A 12350-nucleotide genomic window follows, 5' to 3' on the forward strand; every position below is an offset into this window, starting at 1 on the left:
TCTCTCTCTAATAAATAAGTAAAAAAGTGAAATGGAAGGCAGTTTTCTCTTTGAGGGAGATTACCACAGCTACGCCATGGCATGGTATTTAAGTTACGGCACATAATATGCAAATAATGTCCCAAATATAATGTCCCTAATATAATGTCCCAAATATAATGTCCCTGATATAATGTTCCTAATATAATGTCCCAAATATAATGTCCCTATGGAAAAAGGCAAACGGTACTTTAAACATACCAGCCAGTCGTGGTGTTTTTCCCAAAATCTTCTGCATGGCCATTGGCTCGAATTTCTTGAATGTCCGGCACCCACATGTTTTGTTATGAGAGTTTGATAAGTCTTTAGCGACACCCTGACAATCACAATTTTTGTTTTGGGATGTAGTGGTGAAGGCTGTGACAAACAGGGCTGGTATTGCAGTAAGACTATCCATAATTTAGTGGAGCTGCCAGGCACCTGTCTGTACATGTATTTATGCTTATGCCCCCCGCCACCATACCACTGCTGCATGGCGCATAGTGACATAGCTTTCAGCTATTAATTGACAGTCATTTTCAAATGAATCTTTGGTATGACACCCCGATCATAGTGAGCCTTCTATGCAGGTTGTTGTGTCAATTGTGTCTCAAAGATTGTCTCATAACAGTGGTATGTCATAGTTTATGAATGGACATGATACTTTCAGGGGTGTTTGGTAACATACTTTATTTGGCGATGGTCGTCATGACATGGAAATGACACCCACCCCCCACACACACTCATGCTGCATGGATGCGATTTTCTCTGATGAATCAGACAATACTGATTTTCATCCTAACTACATTTTGCCTTTCCTGCTGAATACCCTGGCCTGCCATCAGTCCAGTGCAGGTGATTGTGTTCTTCTCAGAGATCTGGGGCTTGGGCCTGGCACATTCACTACAGGCCCGATAAAGGTCAGCCAAAGTCATTATACTTCCATACTTCCAGGGCGGCCTGTAGTGTAGTGGTTAAGGTAAATGACTGGGACACGCCAGTTCGGTGGTTCTAATCCCAGTGTAGCCACAATAAGATCCGCACAGCCGTTGGGCCCTTGAGCAAGGCCCTTAACCCTGCATTGCTCCAGGGGAGGATTGTCTCCTGCTTAGTCTAATCAACTGTACGTCGCTCTGGATAAGAGCGTCTGCCAAATGGCAATAATGTAATGTAATAAAGACAAAAGATCCAGATATTTGTGTATTAATCAAGAAAAAAAAAAAAAAAAGGAAAATCACACCCATGAAGGAAGTGATGTTCTTACTCCCCTGTTGTTTAATATCTTGCTCAACAGGTGTCATTCCCTCACCGAGGGGAAAACAAGCTGTCCCCACGGTTTACCACCACAGTAGCTCTTCTTTGGCTGCTTGAACGAAATAAGGAAAAAAATCCACTTCCTGACATCTGGCCTGCACCTGCCTCCCTTCAAAAATTTTTAAAACTATGCTCTTTGTTCAAAAAGGAGAATCAGGGAGGGTGGGGGTTGTGGGTTCCAGCCCAGATGCACACAGAAGAGCAGCATTTTTCCATTTCATCTGGACGAATGGAAATCTCCCCCTCATCCCCCTGAAAAAAGTGTGTATGCATTAAATACCTTCACTGCAGGTCTATGAGAAAGAGTCACAGACCTCAGTGCAGAGAGTTATTGAGAGAGTCACAGTGGAAACCGCACTGCAGGACTATGAGAGGGAGTCACAGTGGAAACCGCACTGCAGGACTATGAGAGGGAGTCACAGTGGAAACCGCACTGCAGGACTATGAGAGGGAGTCACAGTGGAAACCGCACTGCAGGACTATGAGAGGGAGTCACAGTGCATTACCACTGGTGAATCAGTTGTCTTTGGATGGCTGTTGTTTTCCACACACCCAACAGCTCCAAAAGCAACACCTGCAGGTGAAGGAGACACACCTGTTCTTTTTATGTTGTCTTGATTTGGTTTGTTTTTTTAGGTGGGGGCTGAGATAGATACTCAGATGGTTTTGTGTATTTCAGACTGGTTGAGTCTGTGCTGAGCTGCTGGAGCAACTGCAGGCTAGCTATTTTTTAAAGGAAATTTAAATTTTATGGTGTTTTATAATACTAAAATGTATTATGCAACCGCAACATCGAATGTAGGCCACAATCTTTTTTTTTTTTAAATGAAATTCTCCACGCGCCTGGTGGCTGAGTCACTTCCGAAGCGATCTGCGTGATGAACACCAGGCGCGCGCCCAGCCGTGCCACCACCTTCCAGAGCGCGCCGGCCGCTTCCAAAAACCACACGCTCATTACAAACGACAACTTACGCAATACCCCCCCCCCCCCCTTCTTTTTTTCTATAAAGGGAGCCAAAGGAACAGGCTCGCAGTTAAGCCGAGAACACTGCTGCATTGAGGCCGCTGAAGCGCGCGCCGGCTGTTTACGCTGAGCCCAGCTCGTCTGCTTGTTCTGTCTTTGCCCGCGGCGTGCTGTCAGTCCTCGGAAATCGCCCGAGTAAAAGTTCAGCCTCCGTGATTTTAAATACTGCACGCACACGCGTTCTTAACCTAGCCGGTGTCACAGGCCACTTTAATGTTTTTTGATTTTATTTTTTAAGAACGATATAGTGAGGGGTTCTGAATGACTGTGTGCAGTCGTGCTTATGCCTGCTATGCCCTGAAATCAGGTGGTTTTAAGCGTGCCACAAATTATGAAGCAAGAATAAATACATTTTTTAAAATTAGATAGTCTTTGCGGTAAATCACCCAAAATGCGGTAATCTCATTTGTATGTGACTCTGGTATCCTGAAACCACCATCTGCATTGTTTTGAGAAGGAAAACATCTACCCAATCTTACCTTCATCGAATGGATGTATTTTTAGGTGTTAGGTGTTGGCTGCATGAATGCAGGTAAGCCTGCAGTGTCTTTTCTGTGGCGGTATTTGTCTTAACATGCCACGGATGGGCTGTGTGTCCCTGTCAAACACTCACATAGGCTTATCAGCCCATAGATGACAGGGAACTATAGTATCAAGTGCTGGACTTACTAGTAATGTAGATCTTTTGACAGACCTGTATATGTGTGTGAGAGTGAGAGTGTGAGAGAGAATTTTTCATCTTCTGGACTTTGTTCCTAATCTGATCATTTAATTTTCGTAGCCGCCATACACTGCTACTGTGCTGCTCTCAGATTACCGTTTCAACTTTCTTTTCGTAGATCATTTTGGTAACTACGTCCGAGCTTAAATTCAGTAAACACTTTTTTTTATGAGTGTCCTGAATGTGTGTTGTGGTGTGTCCTGCCAAGATTGTTATTCTGTGAAATTGCACGGGTTGACATTCCATGAAGCACACCACATCAACTGGCCCACTGCAGAATATACTCTCACTGAGCACTTTATTAGGTAGACCTGTATGCCAGCTTGTTAATGCAAATATGTAATCAGCCAATCATGTGACAGAAATTAAATGTATAAAAGCATGTAGAAGTGGTCAAGAGGTTCAGCTATTTTTCAGACCAAATGTCAGAATGGGGAAGAAATTTGATCTAAGTGACTTTGACCTTGGAATGATTGTTGGTACCAGACAGGGTGGTTTGAGTATCTCAGAAACAGCTGATCTCCTGGGATTCTCACGCACAACAGTCTCCTAGTGTTTGCAGAGAATGCTGCGAAAAACAAGACATCCAGTGAGCAGCAGTTCTGTGGGCAAAAACGCCTTGTTAATGAGAGAGGTTAGGATCAGAGGCGCATCTCTTAGCATTTTACAAAGACTTGAAAGGCATACCTTACTAAAGTTGTTCACTTTTCTAGGGGTGTTTCCCAAACTATCCCTTAGGAGGTTGCTTAAGGCATAGGTTCTACTTGCGACGTAACTAGGCCCATCAAGGACTATTCACTCCATGCAGCGACTGCTTGGCTGCGTTATGAGATAAAGTTGTGTTATTTATTTATGAAACACTGCAGGAATACTTCAAAATATTGCATTTATCACTACTGATGGGAACTTATTAATAGAATGAACTTAGAAACTGAATTATCCAACCGTATATATAATTTTCGCCAAATTGGTGCAAGAACACGGCACCTCAGACACCTAGTCCTACTACGCCACCTGGCAATACGCCTACTTTGGCATGTCATGTTTTATTTACATTATTTTAATATCTTTGTCAAGGTGCCTTAAATGACTTTGCAATCAGGGTTGATTTGTCAGTGGCCCCACCACATTACTGGTGTAATTCACTATTTTCTCTGATTGGCTGACGTTTTCAATGAAAGCGCACCAACAAGCAAAACGCACCAACACTAAAACAACATTAAAAAAAGAAGCGGTCCCACAGCTTCACAGCAAACTAAATGGGGATATTGTGGTGAACAATAGAAACGTTTTTCTGTTTTTGTTTTTATTGATTTATTTATTTTTCCAGTTTTAGGACTACGGTGTCCAACAAAACAAATAAATAACTGGTTAAACATCGCTCCAGTCCACAGAGAGAGAGTGGGAAGTCGTCAGTTTATAAATATCATTTAAAAGGCAATTAGGCTACATGTTCAATAAAATGCAACATGCATCCACCTTAATGTACAATTTTATTCTTTGCATGAAAACAATCCTATTAATCTGGTATTTTAGTAACAGTATTGGCCAAATACAACTGTAGAATTATTAGTGTACATATTGCTTAACAGTTTGAGATGTAACTAAGACCAACAGCTGATCAGAGGCTTGCGGTCGTAACCGTGGTGGACACTAGCGGAGTGAGCTGACAACATCGATAAGGTATAGCTCAGTAGCCCAGGCCACCCTTACGAAAGTATCACGTACAGAAGGTATACTTAGCTAAAAACGTTTCGGGAAACAAACTAAAATGTTAAGGTACAGCATATAACGACGTAGCGTTAAGAAGGCTTCGGGAAACGCAGCCCAGTCTGGTCAAATAATAATAAATACCTAATGAAGTGCTCACTGAGTGTATGTCCATATAAGCGTGGACATATATCAACACCCCCACCATCCACGGAGAACATTTTAACTGATTGACAGCATGCGGCTAGCTCTATATGTTGTGGTTTTATGAAGCCTCGCTCTCTGTCTCTTGTTTCCCCCGTTTGCCCCATGCAGATAACCGCTGTGTGCAGGGAGGCTGCCCTCTTGGCCCTGCAGGAGGATATCGGAGCCCGGAGCATCATGGGAAGGCACTTTGAGGGCGCCCTGGAGTTGGTGCAGCCCCGGATACCTGAGTCCCTAATTCAGTCCTACATCAGCTTCCAGCAGAAAAGCGGTCTGCACGTTCTCTGAGGCGGCCTGGCCGAGCTCGTTCACGGCTGAGAATTAATCTTCAGAACTGGAACTAATAGAACGCGCGTCACCCCGCGTGCACGCTCTTCCGCTGGGTACAGAGTCCCCTGATTACAAGGACGCGGAGCTGGCCGAAAGTGGCGCCGCGGAGACAGAGGTCTGAAGATCGCACTGTTTTCGCCTGGAATTTGCATCGCCGCAAGAAAGTCGAACACAGAAGTCTGCTTTTTCTTTCAGACTACACAACAAAATGCATTTGCAGGAAAAACGTGTACCAATAAAGAAAACTGAATAAATATAATAAAGCTGTTTATTAGTTTGCTTTGAAAAGTTTAATGTTTTTAATGAGACGAACGGCTCCCGAAACTTTGAATTTGGCCAATCATACCATAGCCTAATAAAAGTAATATATCTAAGCTGCATTCATTTCCGATTTTAGTCTATGCTAAATATAGGCTATAGTGTACACGAAACTTTGCAAAAGCAGTGTCTTGATTCTGGAATGCCAGTTATAGCCTAAACAGTGAACCCAAAATACATTAAAACTACATCGCGCATAAAACTAGAATAAATCAAGTTGAGAGGTTGCAGCATTGAACTTATTCGGCGGATATTCAAATGTTTTGCAATGTAGGCTACTTAACCTAACGTATAACCTATTCAAGCGACCAAAAAATGTTTTTATGGAAGCATTTTCTTGAGATTTTAATATAGCTTCGCATTCGTTCGGATTCTAATTTCTGATTATAACTATATACATAAGATGTTCTGTACCGAATTTCAGCATAAAATAAACATTTTGGTTTTGTTAATATTTGTGGAGTTCTGTGCCTTACAGAACATCTTAAGTTCTTTATGTTTTATTTATTTGTTTTGTTTTACTATTATCAAGTATTCATGACAGCCCTTCGGTACAGTTCCTAGGGTGAAAAAGAACGTATTATCTCATTGTCTATTTTGTCCTATGTTAACTAAAACACAAGTCTACAATACCCGACAAAACAATAAAACGGATAGGCTAAAATTCGATTGACTATGTTTCCACCGTCTGATCAGTCGGCAGGTCAGATTGCATTCACTGTGAAGAAATAGTGTAGACAAGTAATATGTTTTTTTATCTCTTGAAGTCGCTAATTGCTGCAATCAATGAACGACTTCCTTCCGCTCCTGTGAACAGTACGGCGCCTGCTGTGCAACAGGCCCCATTTTCCTATGCGGTGTTTAAACACTGCATTTCCAAAAACTGAAAATAAATGAATACATAAATATATTTTATATAGACTTGTTTTAAAAGGTAACCAAAGAGAAAGTGTGATGGAACTGCTGCACTTGTTTTTATACTTTTTTTTATACTTCCGCAGACGGAAGGTTGCCGTAAAGGTCAGCTATCTGCGGACTTTCCATTTGAATAGGATAGATTGACTTTGTATTGAACTTCCTATTCTCATGGGTCCGGATGTAAGGCATCCTCGACACCAATCAAACCAGACAGTCAAGAACTGAGCGGGACATCTTATCTTTTCTTTTTCTCCCTCCCGGGACGCTTCTCTTTTAAGGTGGCTCTGCAATGTTTGTCGAAACAAGAGACCGAACCCAGATTAAAAGAATGGGCTATACCTCTTATAAATCTCGTCCAAGTCGGTTTTCGACAAACCATACTATCCGTTGCTTTCTATCGCGTTATTAGTCCGTTTTACGCATTGGCCTATTTCCTTACAAGTTTGAGTTTGTTGCAGCCGTCAATCCAGTAAAATAGCCAGTGAAAGCAGTAGTCTAAAACGCGGTTTATTTCCAAAATAATTGATTGATCGTTTGAAGACGTGGGCATAGAAAACTCTTACCGCTTACAGCCTTTGCATCATATGAAATTCCCTGCTGGTTCATGCGTTATTTGCACCTTTAAACAAAAAGAAGAAGGTTGATCGTGTTTATTGGAACCTTGTAAAACGGGTCTACCTTAAAGGCTGCACACATCTCTCCATCGCCCAGCCCCCCACAGCTGCCCAATGAATTAAGAGCGGATGCGATGTATCCTTTTTCAGTGGGGTGAATGACCAATGGGAGTTGGCCAGTCGAACAAACACAGAACTCTACATTCTCATTCATTCAGTGTTAAAGACAGCAAGGCGGAGTGCTGATGAGCGCGTCACATTTCAGTTGGTTCCCAGCTTTTGATGGAACATTGCACGCGACGAAATAACTATTCTGCTTTCTCTCCCAAGTGCAAATCCAGCAATCGGATATGTTTTTTATTGCCCTGCATCTGACGTGTAGACTACGTTTTTTCTCCCTTTGAAGTAAATTAAAAACACGTTGTCTTTTTTTTTGTCGGTTACTGATCCTTTTGTGGGGCAAAACAGCATTGGCTGATTTGACGTCGGCGTACCGCAACCTCTCCGCTGCCCTGGGCGCGTGTTTCTGCAAGCATTTACTGTGGATTTACCCCCTTTCTGGAACGCATTGGCATGTTTTTGTACGCGTTGAAAAGCGAGAAGCTCCACTTATCGTGCTGTCCTCCTCTTGTGGAATTACAGTCGTTTTTGTAATGTATGATATGGACCTTAATGCTTTCGGACAAGTTCACTGGACGGGACTTTCTTGGTATATTGTTTGATGGATTCGACAACATGGATGGTTGCATATAGGTGAGTGTTTACCCTTTGTACCGTTTTGCTTTAATTCTAGATCCTGGTGTAATCTATTACTGTTACACGGCCGCTTGTTTTCAATTATACTATTAAGGCTGGCTGTTATATATAAATATACTATCACCCCGGGGCTACTTTTCTTTAACTATTCGCGTTGTCGCAAAATGTGGGTCGTTTTCGCAGTTTGTCCTCTACGTGTTTCATGCTACTGAATGCGGATTAAAAGTCTCGGATGTTAGTCCTGTAATATTTGCTGCTTTCTGCTACTGTTGCCGTTCTTTTGCGTCGCTCAGCGTGAGCCGAGAACACGCCATTTGTACTTGGCAAGAAAACAGACCGGTCATACTTTAATAGTGGGAGAATTCGCCCTCCTGCGGCAACTAACAAACACCCCTCCCCCAACGGTGCTTGTTTTCATTCATAAGTTTTTCCTTCCGCCCTGCTCCTCTCCGGTATCTGTTTATCAATCACTACTTCAATTGCATTCACAGAGGGCGCAGCTCTCCCCCGTTTTACCCTGGAGTCCGGCTGCATGTAGCCCAATATAGTGGGGAAGAGTTGGCTACTTACAACATGCTGTATCTACATGTTATAGAGAAATACGCAAGTGGAATCGGACGTTTTTCCCTACCAGGTGTAAAGAAGTCCACTTTTTAAACCGCCCCGAGACTAGACCGATTTTGTTTAGTTTTTGTTTTAGCGAGAGTTCATAAATCAAGGTAAGACTTGTATCTTTTTTTTCTCCCCCACTGCCAGGCCATTTCTCCTCTTGAAAGACTATACTTTTCTGTCGGTATAGCCCACTAAATTGCGCGTCGGGAGCGAAGTTCTGTTCTGTAGCCTACATACACGTACGCGGCACACAAAGCGAAATCTCGTGTTGCCTATTGTGTAATGACCAAGTTTATTGTTTACAAAACGCAGGGTCTTTTTTCCGAACTGCGTCGTAGAATTAGTTTGCTGTGGGTGCACGATACTTAGAGCTATTTATTAAAAAGTCAATCTGTATGGCCTTGCAGAAACCTCAAAATGTAGGCTATCGGTTGTTTTCGAATCATATTTTTCATGCGTTTCATTTTTTTTTGTTTTTCCACACATAAATAGAATGTGTGTAATTCAATTTAACTGTTATATTCAAAGAGGTAGATCATACAGTCTACATGGACCGTGTCCTCGTTTCGCCGCTGTGGTGCATTTTAATGTTAACTAGCTATACAAATGTAAATGAGGAGGGGAAGTGTTTGTACTGAAGTTCAGTTTGTGCGTATTGTGCGAGGTTGTTTAAAGTCCTGTTAATAGTCAACTTTCCTGCAGCTTACTTCCCTTTCCAGGTTTTTTAAAAATGCAGTTGTGCAAGGGCACAAATCTTTTTTTTAATGGCAGTAATTTTTTTGATTCATAGACTAAATGCAATGCTTTGCAAGTTTAAACTTTTATGCACTGCCTGATTGATGCTGGTAATGTTTTATTAGTTTATTCGTTTATTTTGAAAATACCTTTTCTGAAATGAGGCCTATGGATTCCTCAGTAGGTGAAATGTGCATTCCCAAAATAAAGGAGCTCGCACCATTTTCTGGAATGTTTTTCAAAAGTCACATTTTTAGAACTTTCTGATTATTTTCAATTACCAGTAGTGATTGTTACATTCACTTAAGAACATTCTAATCGCATATTTGCGATCTCACACCTTAAAGGCTTGAGAGTGCATTCAAACTTCTGAATTTGTAGCGTGTGGCTTGTGGCGGTAACTCTCATGCTCTGCCAACCCCACTTCTTCCTCTGTTGTAATTGTGGAGAGACAATGCCTTAATTTTGGTTCTCCTTGTTTTTGTTTTTTTTAAATCCTGTTCCTCATGGCGGTTCCTGGTTCCTGTTCTGGTGGTTCCTGGCACTTAGGATCTCAGATGCACGCCAAGTCCGCGGTGAACGTCGGAAGTGGTGATAGCCCCAGATGGAGCACCATAGTCAGCGTGGCGGGGGTGGAGGAGGCGGCGGACTAGCCTCCCTGCAGCCGCCGGAGGGGCGGCCCCGGCTCGAGTTCGACGGGGACCTCCAGCACGCCGCCATCCTCTCGCTGGACCAGATCCGGGCCATCCGCTCCTGCAACAACTACACCGAGGGCCCCACTGGCCCCCGGAGGCCTGCCCCCCCTAGGGCCGCGCCCCGGCCCGATAAGCGGGAGAGAACTCACGAGGTCGTCGGCGTCAACAACAACAATGACGACGAAGCCTATGAGCGCCGGGCCCCCAGGCACGGCCCCGGCGCCCCGGTGCTGAGCCGCTCCACCAGCACGGGCAGCGCCGCCAGCTCGGGCAGCAACAGCAGCGTCTCGTCGGAGCAGGGCCTCCTGGGTCGGCCCCAGCCGGGCCGCCTGAGCTCGCCACACCACCGGCCCATCCGGACTCAGCCGAAAAGCCGCACGCAGCCCCCTCCAGAGGAGCCGCTGAAGCCCCCCACCTCTTGGAAGAAGAAGGAGGCACAGGAGGAGGAGGAGGACTGCGCCTCCGGACACCGCTTGGTGTGCGAGCAGTGCAGGAGGTGCAAGTGCGCCGAGTGTACCGCCCCCAGGACGCTACCCTCCTGCCTGGCCTGCGGCGGGCAATGTCTGTGCTCGGCCGAGACCCTGGTGGAACATGGCACCTGCATGTGCCTGGTCAAGGGGCTTTTCTACCACTGCTCCAACGACGACGAGGGAGACTCGTGCGCAGATAGCCCCTGCTCCCTGTCACGCTCCCACTGCTGCTCACGCTTCCTCTGCATGGGATTAATGTCGGCCCTTTTCCCCTGTTTACTGTGCTACCCACCCGCCAAGGGCTGTGTCAAGGCTTGCCAGCGCTGCTACGACCAGGCTAAGAGGCCCGGCTGCCGCTGCAAGAACTCCAACACTGTCTACTGCAAGCTGGAGAACTGGTCGCCCCCTAGGGCCCAGGAAAAGCCTTTCTGATTCTGGAATGGGGAGGATTAGCTCACTTGATTATAATGATGATAATAATAATAATAATAATTATTGATGTTTAAGCACCTCCCACCCCGCCCAATCCCCCCCATCTCCTACTTTCTCCACTGAGAAACCCTTCATGGCCCAAAATGAGTATGAACCCCTCCCTCCCCCCAACCCCCTTCTTCAAACCTTCTTCAAGACCCCTCTACAATCCAGTGTTTGCCCTGCCAATTTCTCCTCAGATACTCATTAACAATCTTCACTCCTTGTAAAGAATTTTTTTTTTTTCAGCTAGGAAGGTCCTCTTGTTTCTTCCAACTTTGTGTGAGAGTAGCCTCTTGCCAAATCTGTGAAGGACTATCTGGAAAATATGTTGCTATCCATAGCATCTCTCTCTCTCTCTCTCCCTCTTTCCTCTCTCTCCATCTCTCTCTCACTCTGTCACACTTTAACCTCATCACTGGTTCTCGTAGAAATGCCTTTTTTACCCTTCCCCCCACTCCAAACTTCTTCATTCACTCTGTGGCATTTTTTTTATTGTTGTAAATTGTATGTATAAATCTTAAAGATGAAAATCTGGCTATTTTTTAAAGAAAAATGTCTGTCTTGTAAAGAATATTTATTATGTCAAGCGCTATTATTTTATGATATTTATTGCAAAAGACAGTCTTGAAATTTACTCATGTCTGAATATAACAAAATATCAATACTTACTGAAAAATTAAAGGGTGGCACAAAAGAAAAAACTGTTAACTATAATTCAAAAAATATATTAATTAATGAAAAATAATGCCTTTGTGTCTTGTTTTTTTTTTTGGTTCCCATTAGCCTAGTTTCCCTTGAAACATCTTACTGTGGTCTCTAATATAGGAGATGTTTTCAGTTACCAAAATTATTTTACTTATTAGATATCCAGACTCGGTTTCTGATGGTTAGCGTTGAGGACTATAGCTTTGTGTATTAGCTGTTAAGTTCTCAATCAGACCATGACCAGAGTTATGGACGGCACAGCTTTTAAGCCACAAAACATATTCTTTATTTTGTCAAGGCTTCCTGTGTCAAAAGGAATTTGTGGTCAAGCGCAAAATGTCGTGGAACGGGAACGGATGCGGTTTGCTTAGCTTTGACCAAACTTCTGCCAGACGACTAAACCAACACCTCTAAAGGTCAACACAGTGGCCGGAGAAAAGCAACCCAGACATCTCTACTTTTACTGGCATTATTTAGAGAGTTTTCTGTTGCCAACTACTGCACTAAAACTGTGTCCCGGTCTGAATGGCTGTAAGAAATAAGGGCTGCTCCATCAGCCAGTGTACACCTGTTCAAAGATAATAAACCGCTAGCGGAGCTCGATTTTTATTGCACGGTTTTAGCGCTGCAGGAAGTGACAGGGAAGGAACCCTTCCATTTGGTTTCGTTTCTTTCCGAGGGATTTTGTCTATTGCAGAAGTTTGACACCCCACACCCCCACCACCACTCCCC

General features: G+C 43.9%; 2 protein-coding genes across 3 annotated transcripts in view; both read left to right on the top strand.

Moving 5' to 3' along the window:
• Positions 1 to 5609, top strand: part of afg2a (AFG2 AAA ATPase homolog A) — a 119392-nt gene extending 113783 nt beyond the window's left edge. The window contains exon 16 of the mRNA XM_061252103.1: positions 5103 to 5609. Coding sequence (XP_061108087.1) covers positions 5103 to 5279 — 177 coding nt within the window. The 3' untranslated portion in view covers positions 5280 to 5609. The remainder of the gene's footprint in view (positions 1 to 5102) is intronic.
• A 1019-nt stretch (positions 5610 to 6628) lies between these two features.
• On the top strand, positions 6629 to 11658 carry spry1 (sprouty homolog 1, antagonist of FGF signaling (Drosophila)). 2 transcript variants are annotated; one of them, XM_061252179.1, is made up of 2 exons: positions 6629 to 7924; positions 9824 to 11658. In XM_061252179.1, exon 2 carries the CDS (start codon positions 9879 to 9881, stop codon positions 10869 to 10871), a length of 993 nt encoding a protein of 330 aa, XP_061108163.1. In that variant the 5' UTR covers positions 6629 to 7924; positions 9824 to 9878; the 3' UTR covers positions 10872 to 11658. The 2 variants fall into 2 exon arrangements, with proteins under 2 accessions (XP_061108163.1, XP_061108164.1); XM_061252180.1 differs by lacking the exon at positions 6629 to 7924 and adding an exon at positions 8114 to 8646.
• Positions 11659 to 12350: the final 692 nt, after the last annotated feature.

The sequence above is a fragment of the Conger conger genome, chromosome 8 (genome assembly GCF_963514075.1).
Source record: "Conger conger chromosome 8, fConCon1.1, whole genome shotgun sequence".
NCBI classification, from domain to species: domain Eukaryota; kingdom Metazoa; phylum Chordata; class Actinopteri; order Anguilliformes; family Congridae; genus Conger; species Conger conger.

What these genes read in the sequence shown, in the direction of transcription:
- spry1 (XM_061252179.1), top strand. Translation starts at nt 9,879, where the DNA reads ATGGAGCACCATAGTCAGCGTGGCGGGGGTGGAGGAGGCGGCGGACTA.